Here is a 21,916-nt window from a genome sequence, read left to right as displayed (position 1 = left end):
CAGCTGTTTATCTAGTCGGGAATTGAGATTAACATTGTAAACTTAAAAAAAAAAAAAAAAAAAAAAACTAAAACTAGAAGAAAATCTGCTTGGGAAGTTGGCTCTGTATAACAATTCTGCCTTGCCAAAGAAAACTTCCTTTCTCAGAACACATGTACTGGAGTTGAGCAATGTTGTGATTCTCTGAGATTACCAAAAAGTTTGTCCCCATTAACTAGGGCAGAAAGGGGCAGAGAGAAGCAAAGATCTTTGCTGGGTTCATTCCACTATAGACTTCACAGCATCAGACTGGCTATTGAGTCTGTTTCTGTGTCTCCATAGCAACTCTAAAGGGGGCCATTGTGCCCCTGCCCTTCACTTTCTCCATCTCCGTCCTCCACTAAACCTTCAACATGGTCAAGTATACACAGTTAGACTTTCCACACACCTGCTCTTTGCGGTGACGCTCCATGAAATATTAACCAAGGTAGCTAGTGCATTGTGATTCCCCCACCCCAACCACCAACACCCCACGAAAGGAATTTAAAAAAAAAAAAACTGGATATTGGCATTTTTCTTTGATTTAATACTATTCCTAATGTCATTTTCTTTTATTAAATCCTTTCTTTTGCTTTTGATCTTATTTATAGCAGCCACTGGTCATATGGAAACCATTACTGTGTAGCTGGGAGATGAAAGCCTTCGTTGCAGTTAACTAAGAGTGAATCATTTGAGCCAATAATACTCACACACAGTGAGGTGCCACGTGTGTCCAGAACGCCCTCTGCATTTGCTTTGTAGCAGAGTTGTTGAGCTTTAGAACGGTCTGCACAAAAATCTGCTTTCTGTCAGAGATATGTAGTCTGACAATATGAAAACACATGTTAACACAGAGCCCTTAGCTGCTTGCTTCATGTACAGAGAGACAGAAAGACACAGAATTAGACACATACACACACACACAGAGAGAGAGAGAGAGAGAGAGAGAGAGATAGAGATAGGGTGGGGCAGATAGACAGAGACATGGAGAGAGAAATTGCCTAATGCCATTTATTGATGTAAAAATATAAATTTTCCATTACAGTGGGAGATTATGTAATTAGTGTCAAATATCAGACTATTACAGATGGGTTTAGAGAACTGCCATCGAAATCCTCCTTGTCCCTCAAACTTATCTCAGTTGCCCTGGTTTTTCCAAATAGATATGACTTCATCATCCTTTAGACCCTCTGTGACCTTGTTCTCTTTTAAGAAATCCATTTTATTTTGTCTTATATCATAATGATATTATGCCACCATTACGATGTGTCTGTTAAGTAATAGATATGTCTGTCTTCGGTTATTTTTTTTTTTCCTGTGAGTACCTAAAGAGCGCCTGGCGTATGGACATCTGAAAGGCATTTGCTAAATTAAACAGAATGTCTGTTATTGGTCAGAAACATGTGAAAATGGATATTTGCCATTATCAAAGGTCATAAATGTCAGACCTCTTCTCCTGGATCCACACCACTGGTGTTTAGGGAACGGTCACCTGTACCTTGTGATGATGGTGATGTCCGGGGCTCTGGAGCCAGGCCTTGTCCCTGTGGCAGTCACAACTCAGGCAAGCGTTGGCTTTATGCATAGCAAAGTTTAAAGTCTGTGCCCAGTGCCAGCTGACAGCATCTTGGCTGTGTTTTATGTATGGCGCCTTTAATGACTTAGTCAGAATAGGATCCTCCCCGTGCCCAGCAAGGCAGTGGCAAAATGCAGAACTATGGAGATCTCCACTGTCTTGAAGGGATTAGAGACAGGCCTGTGTCTATGGAGGATATAATGAGCAAGCTTCCAGGAGGTCAGGAGAAGAGACTAGCCCAGCAGGAAGGCCTTTACCTGGCCCACAGTCATATTGGAGGGAGCCCAGCCACAAAGGAGTCAGGTGTAGATAGCAAAAGATTCAGACTGATCAAGAGACAACTGAGACAACTGAGATAGTTCCCTGGTATCCAGAGGAAGAATCTACAGAGGAAGATGGAACTTGTAGACTTGGCCCATATAACACTAACTCTGCTAAACCTTGACAGAGGGGCCAAATCCTGGGAAAAGAATTTATCATCCCAAAGATAAAGATTTATAAAGAAATGGGCACGATGCATTCCGTTCATTTGGGCATACTTCTATATACCTTTGTTCCTTCTACAAATATTTGCTGTAGGCCTTTGTTAGGTGTTGTGTCCTGCACAGCCTGGTACTGGAAACCTGGCTGGGGTGGAAAGCAAATGAAGAAAGAACGAGCACAAAAGAAAAAGGAGGCATATACATAGAAGCTGGGATCTGATGGTTGTGTCTGCTCTGATGGAGGTGTACCAACTATGATAACTGAGACCCTGCGTTTTCCTTATGTATAGCACAGAGGTGGGGTTTAGCTAGTCTCAGTAGGAGGTTTCTGTAGGTGAGCAGCATCAGGATAGAAACATCCGTGGTTGTTACTTGCACATGTTGCCAACATTCACACTCAGGCACAAGTAAGGCTCGGCCATCACTCCAAGCTTCACCTTGGGTAGAAGGCTTTGGCCATCCCCATGGGTCTGAGGTGCAGTTCTTTGACATGTCCCTCCCTATGTCAACAATCTGCACTTCCTCAGGACTTCATCCACCCTCTATATGTGCACTGAGCCCTTCCTCAGCTCCCCACAGATAGGGAAACTATAAGTAGATGCCGAATGGCACAGGATTCCTCTAGCTATGAGCAGTCTGTGTGGCCTCAGGATGGTTTGCAGGGAAGTCAACTGCAAGAGCATGCACACACAGGTATGCTTCAGGGATGGACAGTTACCAGTGTGCAGCAAGTGTCCAACTGGCTTCTAAACAAAAGAAGCTGCTTCCAAGTAATTTCAGCTCCCCAACATAATCCCCATGCTAGATGGGTGTGGCTCACTACAGCTGGGTCAACAGTAGTTCCATACAACAGATTTAGTGGCCTGCTACCTGGAGAAGAGTGGACTAGGCTCCCCCTAATCACCGCCCCAGTCCCTACTTGGCCCACTGCATCCTGATATCACCCCCATGGTCGGAAAATGAGGTAGAGAGCTGGAGTCACTGAACGGACACACAGACAGGAGAAACGAAGCACTTCCAACACAGGAGACTTAGAAAAAGAAAACCGAACTGAATTCAGCTTTTATCATGTTACCTCTTTAGAACCGTATCACAGCGCTAGAACCATCTTGGTCACATGACAGATAAATACTACCAAAGCCACAATCGATTAGACCCTGTGTAAATCATTTGAAGGGGCTGAAGAGATGGCTCGGTGGTTAACAGCATTGGCTACTCTCAGGTTTGGTCCCCAGCACCTAAACAGTGGTTCAGTCATTTGTAACTCCAATTCTAGGGGATCTGAACCGTCTTTTGAACTCTGCAGGCACTCCATGCAGATGGTGCATATACTATATACTATACATACTATATATACTACAGGTACATTCTGGGAAAACACTCACACACTTAAAATAAGTCGATCCTGAAAATTTTAAATCATCCTAAAAATTATTTCATCTCACAGTAAGCATTAACTAAATGTCTAAGAATTACACAAAAAGAAATCACAGTAAATTTCAGACAAAGTGGGATTTCTGGGGAAAATATTAGGTATTCTCATGACAGTTATGAAATCATCTCCCAATAACATAAAGAGTCAAGGAAATCAGAACACAGGAACTGGACCCAGACCTGCTTTCAGTGAGAAGTCCTTGAAATGTTTAATTATGTGAATGATTACAAAAAAAGTGATAGTTTTTAAAAACTGAGCAATTAGGGAATTGTATTCATGGTTCAAGGATATCCTGGATGATAGAAATTTTCCCTACAGTGGTTGGCCTCTAGAATTCTGTTTTGTTTTCTACAAGTGCCCGGGTCTTTGGTACCTTCCTCGCAGTATTGATCCAGAGCTGGCATTGCATGAGCTCTGAGCTTCAACTGCAAACCAGTAATAATCTTCCATCTGATTTCTTCCTCGTTAAAGGATCCACTGTTTCACAAATGAGATTTTGCACAAAAATAAAGATAAGTTTGCTTTCCTCTAATATAACAGAGATCTAAGAAGGTGACAGAAGCTGAAATTGAATATCCTTTAACTGTAGTATATAAATGATATTTTATGGGCAGATTGCCTTTGAAAACCAAAAATGTTTGCTGTGTCAATAAGTCAGGATGACAGGGAACCACCCCCAATTTGAGTGTGTGTGTGTGTGTGTGTGTGTGTGTGTGTGTGTTTCAAAAACATAAGAAAAGCGTAAAAAAAGAATCAGGCATCTTCTTTTTTGGTCCCACTTTTCTTGTTCCTTTTGTACTTTCTGAAAATCAGAAGCGACTGATAACAAGCATCAGTTTTTAATAAACCAAAAGTTCCAGTGACATATCTGGTTTTGCCCACTGTTACATGGGTCTAGATAGGGACAGATGACACTTGCCACAAGTTCCCATCCTGCTCTTTTTTAGAAGGATTATGGTGGAGTAGGAGGGGCCATGGTCTGAAAGCCTGTTTGGAAGCAGTTATCTCTGGTGATAACATTAACTAGAATTGAATAACTGCCAAATGAAATTTAATACATTTTCCCATCCATGAAATAGGCCTCTTAAATACAACAGAATAATTACTTTCACAATACTCCCTGGAAACAAAGAGAGCAAAAGCATTGAATATCTTTTTGTTTGTGGTGTTTGTTGTTAGCTCGAGGATAAGGACGAGCGTATTTACCGAGATGCTCTTCAGTGTCCCTGAGTAAAATCAGCCTGGCCAACGGCCACCTAATTTGAGACTGCTTGTCTTTTAAATCTGTTTATGTTGGAAGAGTCGTGGCAAATATTAAATTCTGTAATTTAGTTAGACAGCTTGGCCTTGGCCTGGGTTGGTTAACTCTGATTTTTTTCCCTATAACAAAAACAAAATGATCTTTGGATATACATGTATTTATATGCATATAGTATTCATATATACACATACATAGATATATGTACCTATGTATGTTTTATGCACACACACACACACACACATACATACACACAACGTTTTAACAAAAGTTCCAGAAGGCAAGCCCCATATGCCCCTTAACTCATTTTCTTCTCCTAGGTGTATATTTATATGTCCAGTAAAACTGTTTAATATCATAAGCTTTCTGAGTTAGTTTAGATCTTTTCTGGTTCTAAACTAGTTATTAGGTAAGTCACTCGGCCAATCTTACCCTAGATTTCTTCTCTGAAATGAAGCTTAGATTTCAGTGTCCCTCTAATCCAGTGGGTCTCTACCTTCTCATGCTGTGACCTTTTGGTACAGTTTTGCATGTTGTGGTGACCCCAATCATAAAATTTTTTGTTGCTGTTTCATAAATGAAAGTCTGCTATGTTTGTAATGTAAATATCTGATATGAAGGCTATCTGATATGTAAAAAGGTCATTTGACTCCCAAAGGGATCGTAACCCATAGATTGAGAACAACTGCACTAATCCCTTGAGCTCTATGCTCTATGAATTTAACATGTCTCATTTTCTTCAGAAACTGTGATTATTTAAATTATATGGTATGCGTTTGATTCAAAAAGTTAATATATGTCTAAATGAATTTGATTCTTCCTAATGATAAACTGAGGCAGGTGAATTTCAATTCTGGCTGTGCCAGAATTAGTGTATGTTCTGACGTAAGATCCAGAGTAGCTTAGATATTACTTTACATGATTGATCAATTCAAAGTAGCTTCGATATTGCTTTATGTGATCGATCAGGTCTGCAGAAGGAGCAGACCCAAGGCAGCTGTGTTGTTCACTTTATGAGCCTTGGACCACATGTATGAACCTCGAGCACAGTGTAGACTATTCATATTCTGGTCCAGGTTACTTTCAAAGTGAGGAGCTGGTCCTTCAGATAGTCTTGACTCTCAGAGCTTTGAATTGCTCAGAGCAATTACAGAACTGGGAAGAATGTTTCCAAGGATGCTGTGGAAAAGAGTGGGCTAGGGACAGGAGGGCCAGAGCCAGAGGACAGCAAAGGTTCTCCAGAGGCACAAGTGGGGCCAGGTGGTCCATAAGAGAAAAGAAATGCTCTTAGATTCCCAGGGCTCTTGAGACCCCAAACCCAACTCACAAAATTCTTATGATGAATTTTTATTTTATTTTAGCTTAAATAAGCCTCTGTTCCATCTTGTCAGAATTCCATGTAAATTGATCAGTACATAAGTTGACAAGGATCGATGTAAGCTCCTGAGGGCTGGCCTCCATCTGAGTTGTTCATCTCTCTGTTTATCACACTTGTACAGTGACAGTGTGAACTGAGTCAGTAATGTCTGATAGGTCAATAGCAATCAAATTAATGAATTTTAAATTTCACTCTTGGTGTCTAAGTACCTCAAAGTACATTACAATGACTACAGGGAGAAGAGTCTATTAGAAAAATTCATTACTTGTACAAATTACTTTTAATTCTATTCAATCTAGATAGAAGTTCATCAAAACAGAGCTTTGGTAAATAAGGAATTTTTAAGATATGAAAAATATATTAATAATCAATCCATTGGTTAAAGAAAAAAATGGTTATGTATACTTAGCCTGTGATAAGTAAATTTCTGAGATCTGGGCAGGGAGGTCCTCTGTTTGGATAGCTATAATTGTAATGGGTTTGCTCTAGCCTCCACCACTAACCTGCCTTGGTTTTTATGACTAGAGATGATATTTCTAAAAGATAACTAGATAGGATTGAGATATACTGACTGAAGATAAGCTATCAAAGTTAACTCCCCAGACTGGAATATATTCCAGAGCTACGGGCTGCAGCTCATTACCACCTGCAGCTGGACCCATCCAAGGTCATTCACATAACTCAAAATACATAGAGCAGTGAAACATCAAAGGCACTCCGTGACCCTAGCTTCCCATTTGGGAAAGGACGGCTGTTTGAAAGCACCTATACCAGACAAAATAAAGCAACAAACAACCCTAAATCCAAAAGAGAAACGGATGTGAGGTGACCTCATTCTCAAATGCCACCTCTGATATTGTCTCCTCGCTGTACAGAGAACAGACTTATAATCAGATAGATCTGAACAAAAGAGAGACTGTGAACAAAGGTAATGGCTAGTAAGGTTAGCCAGAGTCTCCAGGGTCCTTGAGCTTCATCAGAAGTCAGTTTTATATAATATGCAAGTATTTTCAGTTAATGTACTCAGTCCTGTGCACAGCTATTCTGTTAGGCACCACTGTTTCTGTATAATATGAGAAATGTTTGTGATAAACCTGGGCTTATTCTCTGAGACCCATAGTGTTGTTTCTTACCATTTTGCACTTGGGTAACTTACGGTAGCGACCCCTGTCTCACATCGTGAGCAGAGAAGCTGGGACTCTACCTTCCTTCTTCTGCTCTGTAACCCCGACTTTCACAGTCAGCTGAGATGAAGACTACAACAAGGTCATAAGTTCTCTTCCCTATCGTGGGATCTAGGAGGGAAAATATTCAATTAGCATCTGCTTTAAATGAGAACCACAAGAAGCACCTTAAATCCTCCCCCAGCTGCCCACAGAGAAGGCCTGTGCCCATTTTTTAAAATGGCTGAAGAAGGGCTGTCATCTCCACTAAGGTCAAATCTGCAGTCACTTTCAGGGATCCCAACCTAGAGTCATCCCTTTGAAAATTCAAGTTATTGAATGCATTGGGGTTTCCAGAGTAAAAATGTCCGCTTGAAACCTGCTTGAAAAGTGACTGCCATTCCTTGTTCCTGGGGAAAATAAAAACTACATAAAGTGCTGGCGAGACTAGCTTGAAGGACTCGGTGGCCACAGCCTGCCTAAAGGAAAAGACCTGAGTTTAGAGAGAGCCAGCTGAGTTTATAGAGAGGATTTGTAGTCTGTGGCACTCTAGTTCTGACCCTGGGGCTGGTGAGTGTGATCTTCTGTCATGCCAATCTGTGGTCAACCCAGAATGGGCTGCTTTGGAAGGTGAGTGGGTTCTTGGTCCATCTGAAGAAGCCTCATGGAGACTCGGTAAGATTGTGTATGCATAAAGGATTTCGTGATACAAAATCCTTGCTTGCTCAGAGTGAAGATATGGGAGTTTTGCTTCACGTCTTTGGAAATAATTTTTTATAACATGATAGCAAAAAAAAAAAAAAGAAGAAGAAGATGTTTGCTTTGTGTGTTTCTAGTTTTCACTAGAAAAATAAAGGTTGATTCTCAGCAGATAAATGTTTTTTAGAGTTAGACTCACTGTCTGGTGTAGTCACTGGGTAGTGGGGCTCACTAAATCACCACCTGGAAACACAGAGGCAGATGTGAGCGCTTTCTGTTCCCTTCGTTTCCACATGTTTAATGGTTGGACCCCAGGGCCTGTACTACAGAGTCAGTCAGCAGCCACACTCCCAGTGCCAAGCCTTCACCAGCACCAAACCCCAACGTAGGTAGTACTACTTCATAAAACTCCATGGTAGTCTTTTCAAATCAAGTAACCACACTGAACTCACTAAGCTTATACGTGGAAGCATAAAGAGTATTTGTACTGTGGTGTCTTTCTTAAGATCCAAGTAGTTGGGATGGGAGGAAGCTGGAAAAATGTCCAAACATCCTCACATGGCAATGATGGCATTACTGGTGTGTTTAATAAAACCTTTATTGGTACATTTTCCGGTGTGGTGGCATTGGCAGAAGTGGTTCCCCTTTGGATTTGGAACTCAGCAGCTGATGAAATACAGTGAACATTAATTTGGAATGGGCTGCCAGTTTTGGAAAGCCAGGTGACATTTTATTATATTTGCACCGAGCAGGGGCTATGTCCCATACTGATACAGCTTACGCTGTCAGAGACTTAGCTGGCATTATGGGGGGGGGGGGGGGGGGAGAGAGAGAGAGAGAGAGAGAGAGAGAGAGAGAGAGAGAGAGAGAGAGAGAGAGAGAGAGAGAATATGGCAGGCCTGAGAATCTTATCCCCTGAAATGAAAGTCGAATGCCAAATTGAAATTCCTGTAGGATTTCCGATAGCAATGGGGGAATTGAGAAGCCCACAATTAAGCATATGGGCATTAAGATAATTGTCGGATCTGTTGGCGGACATGATAGAAGACAGATGGGTACGAATCAGTGCGCTCCACTGCAGCACCCTGGGAGACAATTTGACGTTTTACCTGCCTGAGCTGCTCTGCCATATTTGTCACTGGATGTAAGGCATGGCATCTTACTGAGTGTTAAGTGTTGGATTTTGTTTTGTTTTGTTTTGTTATTGTTTTTGGTTTTTTTTTTCTTTTTCTCTTTTGCACAGAACTGTAGGTGTATGCACAGTCCTTCAGCGCCCTCTAGTGAAATGCACTGGGAGGATCTTTTTATTTATTTATTTATTTTCCCACAGGCTACCCTTACTGCATCAAGTCCCAGATTCCCCTGGAAAAGAGCTGTTGTCCCTCCAGCGCACACTCAGCCCTCTGATTCCTTTTGTTGTTTCAGGTTGGGGCCCACCGTGAAGATGGCGTGGCTCTGAGAGGCAGCCATACACTCCTGCCAAACCAGGTTCCGGTTCCACAGCTTCCGGTCCAGTCTGCAACGTCCCCTGACTTGAACCCACCCCAAGATCCTTACAGAGGTAAGTCACGTCGGAAGGCTTTCTGATCTTGGGTGAACAGTAGACTTCGCATTGATGTTAAATGCCCTTGCCAGAATGCTGGAGACCCTGGCAGAAAACCAAGAACCAAATTTGGTACCAAAGTGCTAACTAATGGGAAAGGAGCTAGCATTGGGCTGGCTAATTGTGTTTCTTCGGTAACTGTTGCCCTCAGACGTCCTCTGACATCCCAGTCCCATCTGAGTAGAGAATGAGACGACAGACTGCTGAGAGGAAATGTTATTTTAGCTATTTCCACATCTTACTCATTCAGATCCCCTAATATGGTTAGTTGTGGCCTGAAAATGAGGTTTCCAAATGGGTAGGAAGGAAATTGTTTTTGTTGTTTAAGATGGAAGGAAATGTAGGTACATTAAAAAAGAAAAAGAGAAAAAAAAAAAAAAGGAACTGAGTTGGTTGCTGTTTGCTCTAGAGTGATCAAACCCCGTAACAATGTGTCCTGTGGCTGTGTGCACCCCCACCCTGTCCCAATTGCAAGGATTTTTCATGTCCCCAAGAAATTGTGCTACAAAGACTCAACATGGGTCCAGCTTCCTGTGCTACTCATAGGCCAGACGAATGGCCACTGATGGTGTCTCCTCATCCCTTCCATGTTTAAAATAAACAAAATACCAATGCTACCTTGGGAATTCCTGTAACTAACCTTTCAGCTATTAACCGATATGAATATTGAATACTTTTTATAGATACAGTTGTGTCCTTCACTCTTTACCCGAGCAATAGTGAGCCCATGGCTTTTCTCCTACTCTTTGTTACATGGTTCTCAAACGGTAGCCCAAGAGTCGAATTAAAATTCAGATTCTGATAGTGTAACAGTGGACTGTGCATTGCTCCCAGATGGTACAAATGCTCCTGGCCCATGAAACAAATTCTGAGTCCCAAGTTTTTAGATTAGAAGTAGAAGATCTCTGTGATAGACGTGCATCAACCCAAGAAATTGATGATATTAAGGTCATGTTTTAAATATAATATGAAAGCCAGAGAGTGGTTAAGAGTACTTGATAGGCAACCGTGAAAGTCAGAGATTAGATGTTGGCACCCACATAACAGGCTGAGCATCCTCCACACACCTGCAACCCTAACTCCCATGAGAGAGGCCACAGGAGGATCACTGGAGCTTGCTGGCTTCTAGATACCCAAGGAGACATGAGTTCTGGGTTTTAGGGAGAGATCCCGCCTCAGGACAGGCAGAAATGATAGAGAAGGGTACCAGATGCTCTCTTCTTGCTTCCTCTGGAAAACATGTATGCTCACAGACACATACATGAGAGCATACACTCACGGAGACACATACACAAACAACTAACCTGCCAAATATTGCATGAACGTGAGCCGTGGAGCAAAGATAAAACTCCAGGTTCCTCCTGCGAGCAGCACACCCCCTTCCATAGGTCCCAGTTTTAAACGCTGATTACTCCTCAAACATAAGAGAAGCTTAATTTCAGAATATCATCAGGGTATCTATTGAAGCCTTGACTGAACATATTTAGCGTACTCCCTGAGAATTATATTTTAAGGACATTTTTCTATTAAATCATTGCATATGGAAGAAACTCGATATAATAGCTGATATTTACTCAGTTCTTAATCAGAACATTGAGGTGTATGATTTTCATGATTATGATTTTCATTGCAATTAAGTTGATGTTTTGTAGACAGTGAAATTACCATCTACTCCAAAAGATTGCAAAATAGAATTTAACCTCAGAGCCGATGCAAGGGAAACTTGTTCCTACAGGTGCGTTTCTGAAACTTCACCAGACAGCAGGAGAAACGAAGAGAGATCTCAGTTCAGCAGAAAGGGCGGGTCCTCCGGCTGGAATCTTTTTCATTTCTGGGGAGTGTGTACTTATGCATGGCATTCTGGGACATCACCTGATCTCTGTGTTTCTTTTCTGATTTCTTTTTTCTATAGGGATGCCACCAGGCCTCCAGGGCCAGAGTGTATCTTCTGGCAGCTCTGAGATCAAATCTGATGACGAGGGCGATGAGAACCTACAAGACACCAAATCTTCTGAGGACAAGAAATTAGACGACGACAAGAAGGATATCAAATCAATTACTAGGTCAAGATCTAGGTAACAGTATATAATACTGTCGCTTCATTTAATTCCTTTATTGGACTTTGATGAAGTGAACAGAACAGGAAGAAACTGCTCAGTTTTTTCCTGGCAGGTAAAGCCTCAGATGAGAGGAAAATGAAAGGCCTGTCTTAGAAGCATTTCAGGTATCATTTAAGATACCCGCGTTCTAGTGAGGCCTAAAAGCCTGTGAATTTACAAATTTGGACCCGATGCTAATTGCACACCATAAAATTTGTGCCTGATTCAAGTGTACCTGATTTGTACCTGATTCAAGAAAACAGTTTTGTGTTAAAAACTGTATTCTTCAAATTTGCTCAAAAGTGGTTTTTTCCCCTAAAATATTTCCAAAAGAGCAGATTTTAGCCACGCTAAAGAGTCAATTGCTTGTATATACAACTGTAAGGTTTTCTTTTCTTTTTTTTTCTTTCTTATCTCTAAAGTAAGAAAATTCTGATTTCCCAGTTTTAATCCTAAACAGGTTGCTGTGTGTAAAATAAATTCTAATGTTCTTCCCCCCTTCTGCTACTGCAAACCCAACTGCAGGGAGATAGCTTCAAACTGATATTCTTAAATAGCTGATATCTGCCCATTCAGTGTATCTCTTTAAACTTGAGTCTGGTCATCAGATGATTTGAAGTCCCAGGGCACCCATCCACATCCAGCGTTCCTCTGGGTTAACTTGCAGCTTACCCACTGGTGTCAAGACTGTAACTTCTCTCAATGGTTGTGATTGGGGGTGAGGGGAGCTACAGCCGGCATCTTTCATGAATCAAATTCATGCTGCCTTTTCATGTCCTTATAGCTATGACAAATTCCATTGTGTAGTACATCCTGCTACTCCTTGCTTGTGCTTCTCTCTTACCCCTCTCTCCCATCCTTGGTGTTTTGTGGCCACAGTGTCGAGAAATTCTTGGGTGGGGATTTCACATCCTGAATAGCTTCTCTGTTAACCAAGTCAGTTCTTGGTAATTTAGTGGCCATCACATAGACGTGTTAGTGGGTTCTTGGAGGTTTCAGAACACCATTTCACTTGCCACTAAGTGTCTTCTCGTTAACAGTCACCCTCATACCATTCACAGTGTCTGCCTCTCAGAGTCTGCAGAGAAGCAGGTCTCTTCAAGTCTAGTTTATGTCCACGAGCAATTCATTTATGTGACTAACTAATTTCTAATTAGCCATTAGCCTGAAAACTTTTAGCAGACAGGTTCCCATTTTCTGGCTCCCCACTATGTAAGGCACGACACATGGTCAGTATCTAAAAATATTGCCGGTCTTTTACTCTGGGATAGGCCTAAGAGAGACTCACCTAGTCCTTTTAGCTTAATGGTATACAAGAACAATTTAATTGTAGCCTGCATTCCCTTACCACCAGCAGAAATTCTGGGAGAGGGGAAAGGAGGAGCCAGAGGGGAAATGAGGAAGCAGAGACAGGGGGCTTGCCCTAGGATTCAGATAGGGGTATGCTGTCCCCCACTGCAGCATAGTCAGGGTTGTTACAAATGTCATTCCATCCAGTCTTGCAGTATTTCACACCCCAGCCCCCAGTGTGCCTCTTCTGTCCCAGCATCTACACATCTGGTGCTTCACAGAGTTCCAGAATGCCACTGTTGTTTTCTCCAGGTTGGTGCTTCTCCAGGGTAGGTGGCCCTGTTTGCAATTGGGATGCCACCTGAGGACTTTCCCTTCTTCCATGTCTTATTAGCATATGCTCTTTGTACTTAGTGATGGGTTTCATAATGGCATTTCCCTTCAAGCCCGTGCTAGACTTTGAGCATTTGCACACTCTCCTCTCCCTCCCTCCATTCTTTTCAGTATCCATCAGTGTGCCCACTTCTTCTTCCCTGGGTTGGGAAAACTGGAAAACCATATACAGAAGAGTGAAACCAGGTCCTTGACTGTCACCCTGTGCCAACAACAACCAAAAAAACCAAAAACAGTTCTAAATGGGTGGGTGACCCTGTTGTAAAAACCCAAGAGTAGAAAGAAACAGAGAAAGCACTTTATAACACAGGCACAGGCAAGGACATTCCAAGTAGAGCTTTGGGGACTCAGGGACAGGCAGCATGAGAAGGCTGTACCCATACCTTTGAAGTCAGCATCCATTACATACACAGTGAAAAACTAATCTTCTACATCCTCAGTCCTAAGTATGAGGATTCATCATCTTGACTCTTTGAACAATTAGGGCCTGAGGGATTTTTCAGCTTCTTTTCAAGTTCTGTACCCAATGGCTTGGCCTGAAAGTAGTTACCTCCCTATTGTCTGTTTCTCTCTCTATGTGTGTGCACATGCACATACGTGTGCATGTGTGATATTTTCTTTTTATTTCCCTAAGATTTCTCAAGGTCAGAATCCAGAAAAGATTTTCACTCATGGTATCTCATTTTTGGTTTTGATGTGTCTTTTGTGAGACATTTTTTAAAACAAAACAAAACAAAAACCCCTCTTCCAAACTCCCTTTTCTTTATCAAAGCCCTGAAAATGTTTGAAGCACTGGCTCCATGAATCGACCCCTGAATGTTATGTTTTCCAGATGGCTCATCCGCCCCTCCATTCACCTTCCACTGTCCCAGATGGTCATTGTGACCATCAGAGATGGTCAGACCCCAACCTTATGCATACTGAGCCCATGCTTTTGTGATGAATCATGGAATATTTTAGTTCTAACAGTGAATCAATCCTGCTTTGCTTCCTCTGTGACTCACAGAGATCATGGTCAGATAGAAAGAGCAGGTATTTGGATTTATACAATGTTCCGTGGCTGCTGACAACTCAGGTTTCCTCAGCTTCTTTTAGAAATCCCAAGCCAGAATATGAAAGACCACAGAAATCATGTTTGTTTGTTCTCCAGCTTTTTATTTACTGTGTAGAGGAAATCTTCTCAAGACTCAGACAAGGTTGGCAGACTGGACAGTCTTCAGAGGTGAACTGACTGTCTGCTCTCTGATATTTTTATTTCATGCTTCTGTTAACCTGGCTTGTGTTTACTGTGATCTACCAAATTCTGAATGTCAATCACTTATTTTTCCATAGGTTTCAAATATCGCAGCATGAAAAGTTTTAAAGATTGTTTAAGTAATCTTTTAGTGTTTTTTACAAGTATAAGCTAAGCCTGTGTTGCTATCTGTGTTACGACTGAGCTACAGTGCATGAGGTTTTCATTCTCCCTCTGTGTCCCCTGCAACAGGACAGTCGGACCCTGGCCCTGCTGGAGCCCAGTTCATCCTCTTCTGTTAGGTTTGGGTAGAATTTTAGGGAGCAACCAAAAGTTTTGTGTGTGCATTTTCTAAACCAACCCCAAGGTCAGATGAAGGTCAAATGGATAAACTCCTGCTAAGGATGAATATGACAAGTGTCAAAGAAAATGTAATACAGATACTGTCATTCCCCAGCACTGTTAGTAAAGGCCTCATCCTTCTTGCATTGCAGCAATAACGATGACGAGGACCTGACCCCAGAGCAGAAGGCTGAGCGTGAGAAGGAACGGAGGATGGCCAATAATGCCCGTGAGCGCCTGAGGGTCCGAGATATCAACGAGGCTTTCAAGGAGCTTGGCCGCATGGTGCAGCTCCACCTGAAAAGTGACAAGCCCCAGACCAAGCTTCTGATTCTCCACCAGGCCGTGGCTGTGATCCTCAGCCTGGAGCAGCAAGTTCGAGGTCAGCAAATGGATGCTTAAGCCCCTCCCAAGAATTCCTCCGATTAGGACTGTATCAAAATCCATGTCCTGTAATTAAGTTATAAAATGTCATTCTGTCTAGTGTTACACTACAGCTTTTCCATCTGTGTTCTCAATGATTTGACATCCTGTTTTCATTCCTTTCTTTTTCAGGGGGTAGATGTGTGTGGGTACAAGCTACAAGCGTGTGTGTGTGTGTGTGTGTGTGTGTGTGTGTGTGTGTGTGTGTGTGTGTGTGTGTGTAGACCAAAGGTTAGTTAGCCTGGGACATCATTCCTTTGGAGTTATCTGTCTCTTTCTTGAGACATGGCTCCTCACTGGGACCTGAGACTTTCCCTTTAGACTAGGGTTAGCTAGCCGGTGACTGCTAAGGATCTGCCTGGCTCTGTCTTGCCAGTGCTGGATTACAAACTTGCCACCATGCCTGACTTTTTTCTGTGGGTGCTTGGTAACTGAAGTCAGGTCCCCAGTGCATATGCAGTAATGGCTCCTAAGGAGCCGGCTAGCTTCCTGGCCTGTTGTGTAAAACTGTTGTTCTTGTTTTGATGAAGACTCGTGTTCTGTAACTCAGTCTTGCCTAGAACTCTGTAGCGCTGACTGACTTTCCATCTGCAATGTTCCTGACTCCGACTCTCGAGTGCAGGGATCTCAGGCCCAAGCCGATATTCCTGTTTTATACTGGAAATGGGTAGTACAGATTCTGCATGGAGTTCATGGCCATTTAGATGGGCCACCCAGTAGAGCACCTTCCCTAACTGCTTCCCTCATCCCGTCACTCGAAATGGAGTCTGAATGTCTGGCCTTAGCAGAGGAGTGCTTTTCTACCCTCTGTGGAACCCTGTGCTGACTGGACGCCTTGTGCTTTCACATCCCACAGAAAGGAATCTGAACCCGAAAGCTGCCTGTCTGAAAAGAAGGGAGGAAGAGAAGGTGTCCTCAGAGCCTCCCCCGCTCTCCTTGGCTGGCCCGCACCCCGGGATGGGAGACGCAGCGAACCACATGGGACAGATGTGAACGGGTACGCGCTGGGTGAGCTTTTCATCATTGCTGCCATCCTATAGTTCTCAGGGGCACGTGAGCCACAAACGGCAGGTTTCCCCCACATTAGCCAATTATTTGTTTCTTAAAAACAACAACAACAAAAACCAGAGGGCTTTAAAAAAATAATAAAAAATTATTTTCTATCACTATATTAATTATTTTTTTCCTCCTTTTTTTTTTCAGGTCCAAGTTGCCACCTTGCTTCATTAAAACAAGAGACCACTTCCTTAACAGCTGTATTATCCTAAACCCACATAAACACTGCTCCTTAACCCCGTTTTTTTTTTTTTTTTTTTTTTGTAATATAAGACAAGTCTGAGTAGTTATGAATCGCAGACGCAAGAGGTTTCAGCATTCCCAATTATCAAAAAACAGAAAAACAAACAAAAAATGAATGAAAGAAAAAGAAAGAAAGACAAAAATGCAACTTGAGGGACGACTTCTTTAACATATCACTCTGAATGTGCGAAGCGGTATGTACAGGCTGAGACACAGCCCAGAGACTGAATGGCAATCCTCCCGCACCGTGGAGCAATGCATTTGTGCCTAAACTTCTTTTGGAAAAAAAAAAAAGTATAATTAATTTGTAAGTCTGAAAAAAAAATATTTAATTTAAAAAAAAATTGTAAACTTGCAATAATGAAAAAGTGTACTTCTGAAGAAAACGACATGAACGTTTTTGTTGGTATCCCAAGTCAGCTAGTGTTTCTAATTACCGGATATTGAATAGGGGAAGCCCGGCTGCCCTCATAACAAAACCAGCAAACGTCCTGATGGCAACGAAATGATGACATTAGCCATTCCTTAGGGTAGGAGGGACAGATGGATGTTATAGACCTATGACAAATATATATATAAATATATATATAAATATATATTAAAAATTTAGTGACTATGGTAAGCTTTTGTTCATTTGTTTCAGACTTTTTTCTCCTGTAAAAAAATAGTACTGATTAACTTTTTTAAAAGAAAGATTTTACTGTAAATATGGATTTTTTTTTTTGTCTGATTTTTGTCCCCTCCCCTGGTTTGTTATCGTAACCTGTAGTGCCAACTCTGCTTCCGGAGGGGCAGTACAGGACGAAATGCTGACCTGATGTTGCTTCTCATTCATAAATAGTAGAAAGTTGTTTCTGCAGTCTTATGGGAACACAGGACTTAAAAGTCACATCATGTGTAGAAATTACAGGCAGCACTGCCCAGGCAAGGCAAGAAGCGTTTGTCTGGCTTGTGGCACTGCTCTTGTTACCCTCTCCTGGGATTTTCAGAGGTACACGGTTAGAATGCTACAATGTTACCACTGTGCCTTCCAATGTTTATATCATCGGAAACATAATCAAAGTGGCTGTGATTTAACAAAACGATTCAAGTGTTACCTACCTGTGTAGCCGAAGTAGTGTGCAGTGAGACGTTTCTGAATACATGGTCAGATTTTTTTTTTGAAAAAATATAAAAAAAAAAAATTAAAAAAAAAAGTCAAGTTCAAAAACCGTCAAATGAGAAAATTGCAAGGAGTGTGACAGAGCTGATTGATTTTGTTGCTTTCTTGATTTTTTTTTTTTTCAAAATGGGTTTACTAAAAAAAGTAGATGACTTACCTGCCTCCTCCTTCGTCTGGAAAAAAACAAAAAAAACAAAACAAACAAACAAAAAAAAACAACAACGCCAACCAATCACGCAGCATTATAAGAAGCCTTACATAAGCCCTAAAGCATTAAGTTGCACTTTGGTGAGGAGGGGTAGCACAGTATTCTCTCTGGCCAGTATGAGTGAAGTTTATACTTAACATTTGATAGAAACATAGATCAAACTATGGCACAGCAACTCGTCAGATAGCTAGCGTTGACTCTGGGCACAATTGAACCAATTCCCATCCTAACTCTTTCCAACAATTGACTTTGGTGTGTAGTGCAGTGAACACATAGAACTCCTGCTTAAGTATCTGTCAGCATCCTTTTGTCTCTAACTTGGTTCTATTTTGACAGCCACACAATCTTGGCATGTATTAAGGAAAAAAAAAATCCCTGTTGAAGTAGTTTTTCCACCTATCAGCACTGAGTAAATGCCATAACTCCATGGAAATGGTCTGAACACCCCCCCCCCCATTTGTTGTCCTGAACTACCAGTTACATAGTGATGAAAGACATCTGTAAATTTTATGCAACCAATGGCAAACCTATCATTATTTCAAAACTGTGTATGTAAAAGTTATATTTTTACATGTAGACTCTAGTTATTATGTGTTTTAATACATTGTATCAGGTTTTTTTGTTGTTGTTTTTTTAAATTGTGTGGTTTTTAAAAGTCATTTAAATGAAATAGTGAGCTACAAGAATCTGAAATTTATGTTCATTTCTGAAAATGTAAGAACAAATAAGATAGTTACCACGTGGTCACCTTTTACAAACCCATAAACATTTTGATTAGCTGTGTGTATGTGTGTATGTGTGTTTGTGGATGTGGGTGTGGGTGTGGGTACAGGCGCATGTGTGTGTGTATGTGTGTGTGTGTGTTGAAAACTGTAAATATGTTCAGTAGTGATAAAACTAAAATGCTTTGATTTGTTGAGAAGTTCCTAAAATGTGGAGGTGGATTGAAAGTAGGGGAATAGCAGGAATCAAATTTCATGCAAAGTTCTTCATGGGCTTCCCTGTGAAATGGTTGAACAAAAGTACTCCAAGAAGGGCAAGGAAGACAATAACTTCCCCTCCTCCCTGAACGATGGAAACCATGTGTACGTGGTCTCTCACCATGTTAAAGATTTTCTTTCTGTGATACATTCTGCACTCATTTTGTATAGTCTGCCAAGGCGGGTATCCCTAGGAACAATATTATTATAGAGGAAGCAGGTATACTCTGATCACATTCAGGAGAAGTGTATAGAAGAGAATATGGTGTTTACTCTTTAGGGAACTGGAAATACTCCCTGCATTGATTGATGTACATCTTCAGAATGGCACTTTTGATACATGTTATCATAAAGGTGCTTACTAAAGCAGAGTTAAAGTTTTGCAAATCTGTAAACAAAGCAAAAAAAAATTAAATTACAGTCATTTGATTATTTTTTTTAAATTGGTGCTTTTATATTTTGTTCTCACTCAGACAGAGAAAAATCTGCAGTTTCTTGTTCACCAGCTTTGATGTATTCATTACTTGGTAATGTAATACGGCTATTGTCAAATTCCTTTTGGAAATAAGCAAAAGACTCCCCAAAGGCCAGCAGCAGCTGCTGGCTACTTTCTGCTTGGTGCAGAAACATGATCTGACCCTCTCTGTAGTAATCTGGTTGTATCTCCAGTTTTAAAAGGAAGGAGAAAGGGAATGTGGCCATTTTAATGTGTTGGTTTTTTTTTCTTGTTGTTATTTTGTAATTATCAAACCCAGGTAAGATATTGGTATTCCTGCACTGGATTTTTGAAAGAAACTTAGCAGAAGACAGGATTAAAATACTATACAAACATTTCCTAAGTGTTTATACTATACTAGACATAAATGATGATGGTGATACATAGGTTCAGGATCGGTTTAAGAGACTCAGACTTTGAAAGCAACTTGGAACAGTTGATCCACCTCCACATTCAAGTAATTTATGAATATGCAGAATTATGGATCTGTCCATCTCGGAGTTGTTACCCATTTGTCTTCTGTTTGGCAGTGAGGAACACTAATGCTTTCACAAGCTCACCCAGTGGTACAACTGACTTGATTCAGTCTTCCGATTCCTGGTTTGGTTTTTCTACCTTTTATTTCCTATCTCTTGATTTTATTGTTATTATTATTAATAATTATTATTATTATTCGTGATCTTTGTTTTGATGAGGGGTTGGGAAGTGGGAGGGAGTTGAACTGAGACTAGGGGTTGAGAGGATTTTTTGTTCTGTCTTTTTTGGTTTTGTTTTGTTTTGTTTTTTTCATCTTTGTATCCAACAGGCAGAATATGGTCTGTGTCCAAAACGGAACTTAAGTCAGGAAGGAAACCATTCAGCATAAACAAACACAGCATGTAGTCTGCCGGCTGACTGGAAGCAAAAATAAATAAATAAATGAATGAATAAATAAATAAATAAATAAATAAATAAATAAATACCACGTACGGAGGTGAAGACGGAATGTGCTGGATTCCAAGACAATGGGGCACCAAGGCCTGTGGGCCTCCTCTTGATTTTGCTTTGGTCATGTTTGTTTTCTTTAGAGATCTTTTTTCTCATGGGACTTGAAGTGACTCATCTCTGTGCAGTACTGGTTTTGCCATATGCTCATATCAAGTATTATAGACATATGTAATGGTGAAATATATGAACTGTGGCCTTTTTCATTCTTGTTACTTGTGATGCAATTAAGTGAAGATAAGAAAAAAAAGCAGAGATTTACCATGTATCAGTGCCTGGCTTTTTGTTATAAAGCTTCGTCTGTCTAGTGCTCTTTTTGCTATAAAAATAGACTGTAGTACACCCTAGTAGGAAAAAAAAACTAAATTTAAAAATAAAAAAATATATTTGGCTTATTTTTCGCAGGAGCAATCCTTTTATACCATGGATATTACAAAAAAAAAAAATTGTCAGATTCTGAATATTTCTTCTTTGTAGATTTTTGGAATCATTCTGAGTAAAAGTTTGTTACTTTATTTTACTATTTAAAAGATGTTATTTTACCATGTGTTACTGAGATGAAACTGTATGGTATAGCTTCTTCTGTTTGTTTTGTTTTTCGTTTTTTTTTGTGTGTGTGTTTGTTTGTTTTTAGTTTTAGGTCGCAGTATGGACTTTTTTGTTTTTTTGTTATGTTTTGTTTTGGGTTTTTTGCGACTGTACACATAGCTGCAGCATTAAAAACTTTTAAAAAATTGTTAAAAAAAAAAAGAAAAAAAGGGAAAACATTTTAAAAAAAAAAGATAAACAGTTACACCTTGTTTTCAACGTGTGGCTGAGTGCCTCTATTTTTCATGTTTTTGGTGTATTTCTGATTTGTAGAAGTGTCCAAACAGGTTGTGTGCTGGACTTCCTTCAAGAGGCAAACAACCCAGCTTGGTCTAGGCCATGACCTGTTCCCATCTGTAGTTACTCGATGAAGTCATGTACATGACCGTTCTGTAGCAATAAATGTGCCATTTTTATAAACTGTCTCTGACACTTTTCATTTCACTTCTCGTGCACATAGCCCTCTTCTTTAAGACGACATCCACACTTCCTGTGTTCTGAGTGTTGGAGGTATTGACAGTTGAACAGAACATTAGGAAAAAAAAAATCACAAAAACAAATTGAAAGGCAAAGCCCATGGTTCCTCAAGAAGAGGAGCCCTTAATGAAAATGGATCAGGATACATGCAAAACACAAAGAAAGCTGTCTAGAGGATTAACTAATTGAAAGATTGCGGTTAATGCGAGTGTAACACTGAAGCCATGCACTCGAAGAGCCCTGAACTGCGCCAGTGTTTGGCGTTGTGCGGCAGGTTGCTGGGTGAGTCTCAGCAGCTCACACCTCCTGGACCAGTTGGTTGGCTATTT

At 40.9% G+C, this 21,916-nt stretch overlaps 1 protein-coding gene across 16 annotated transcripts in view; it reads left to right on the top strand.

The window, feature by feature from the left end:
- Positions 1 to 21,530, top strand: part of Tcf4 (transcription factor 4) — a 347,192-nt gene extending 325,662 nt beyond the window's left edge. For 9 of the 16 annotated variants that reach the window (XM_034518307.2, XM_034518300.2, XM_076912501.1 and 6 more), the window contains 5 exons: positions 9,435 to 9,570; positions 11,525 to 11,687; positions 15,123 to 15,352; positions 16,250 to 16,390; positions 16,597 to 21,530. In XM_034518307.2, the coding sequence (XP_034374198.1) occupies positions 9,435 to 9,570; positions 11,525 to 11,687; positions 15,123 to 15,352; positions 16,250 to 16,386 (666 nt within the window). In that variant the 3' untranslated portion in view covers positions 16,387 to 16,390; positions 16,597 to 21,530. Of the gene's footprint in view, positions 1 to 9,434; positions 9,571 to 11,524; positions 11,688 to 15,122; positions 15,353 to 16,249; positions 16,402 to 16,596 lie in introns of all 16 variants that reach the window. The other 7 variants (XM_034518305.2, XM_076912504.1, XM_076912509.1 and 4 more) reach the window with 2 other exon arrangements.
- The last annotated feature ends 386 nt before the right edge of the window (positions 21,531 to 21,916 follow it).

The sequence above is a fragment of the Arvicanthis niloticus genome, chromosome 14 (assembly GCF_011762505.2).
Source record: "Arvicanthis niloticus isolate mArvNil1 chromosome 14, mArvNil1.pat.X, whole genome shotgun sequence".
In the NCBI taxonomy this organism is placed as follows: Eukaryota; Metazoa; Chordata; class Mammalia; order Rodentia; family Muridae; genus Arvicanthis; species Arvicanthis niloticus.
Note: the sequence above shows the minus strand (reverse complement) of the source record. Positions and strands in the feature narration are given on the sequence as shown.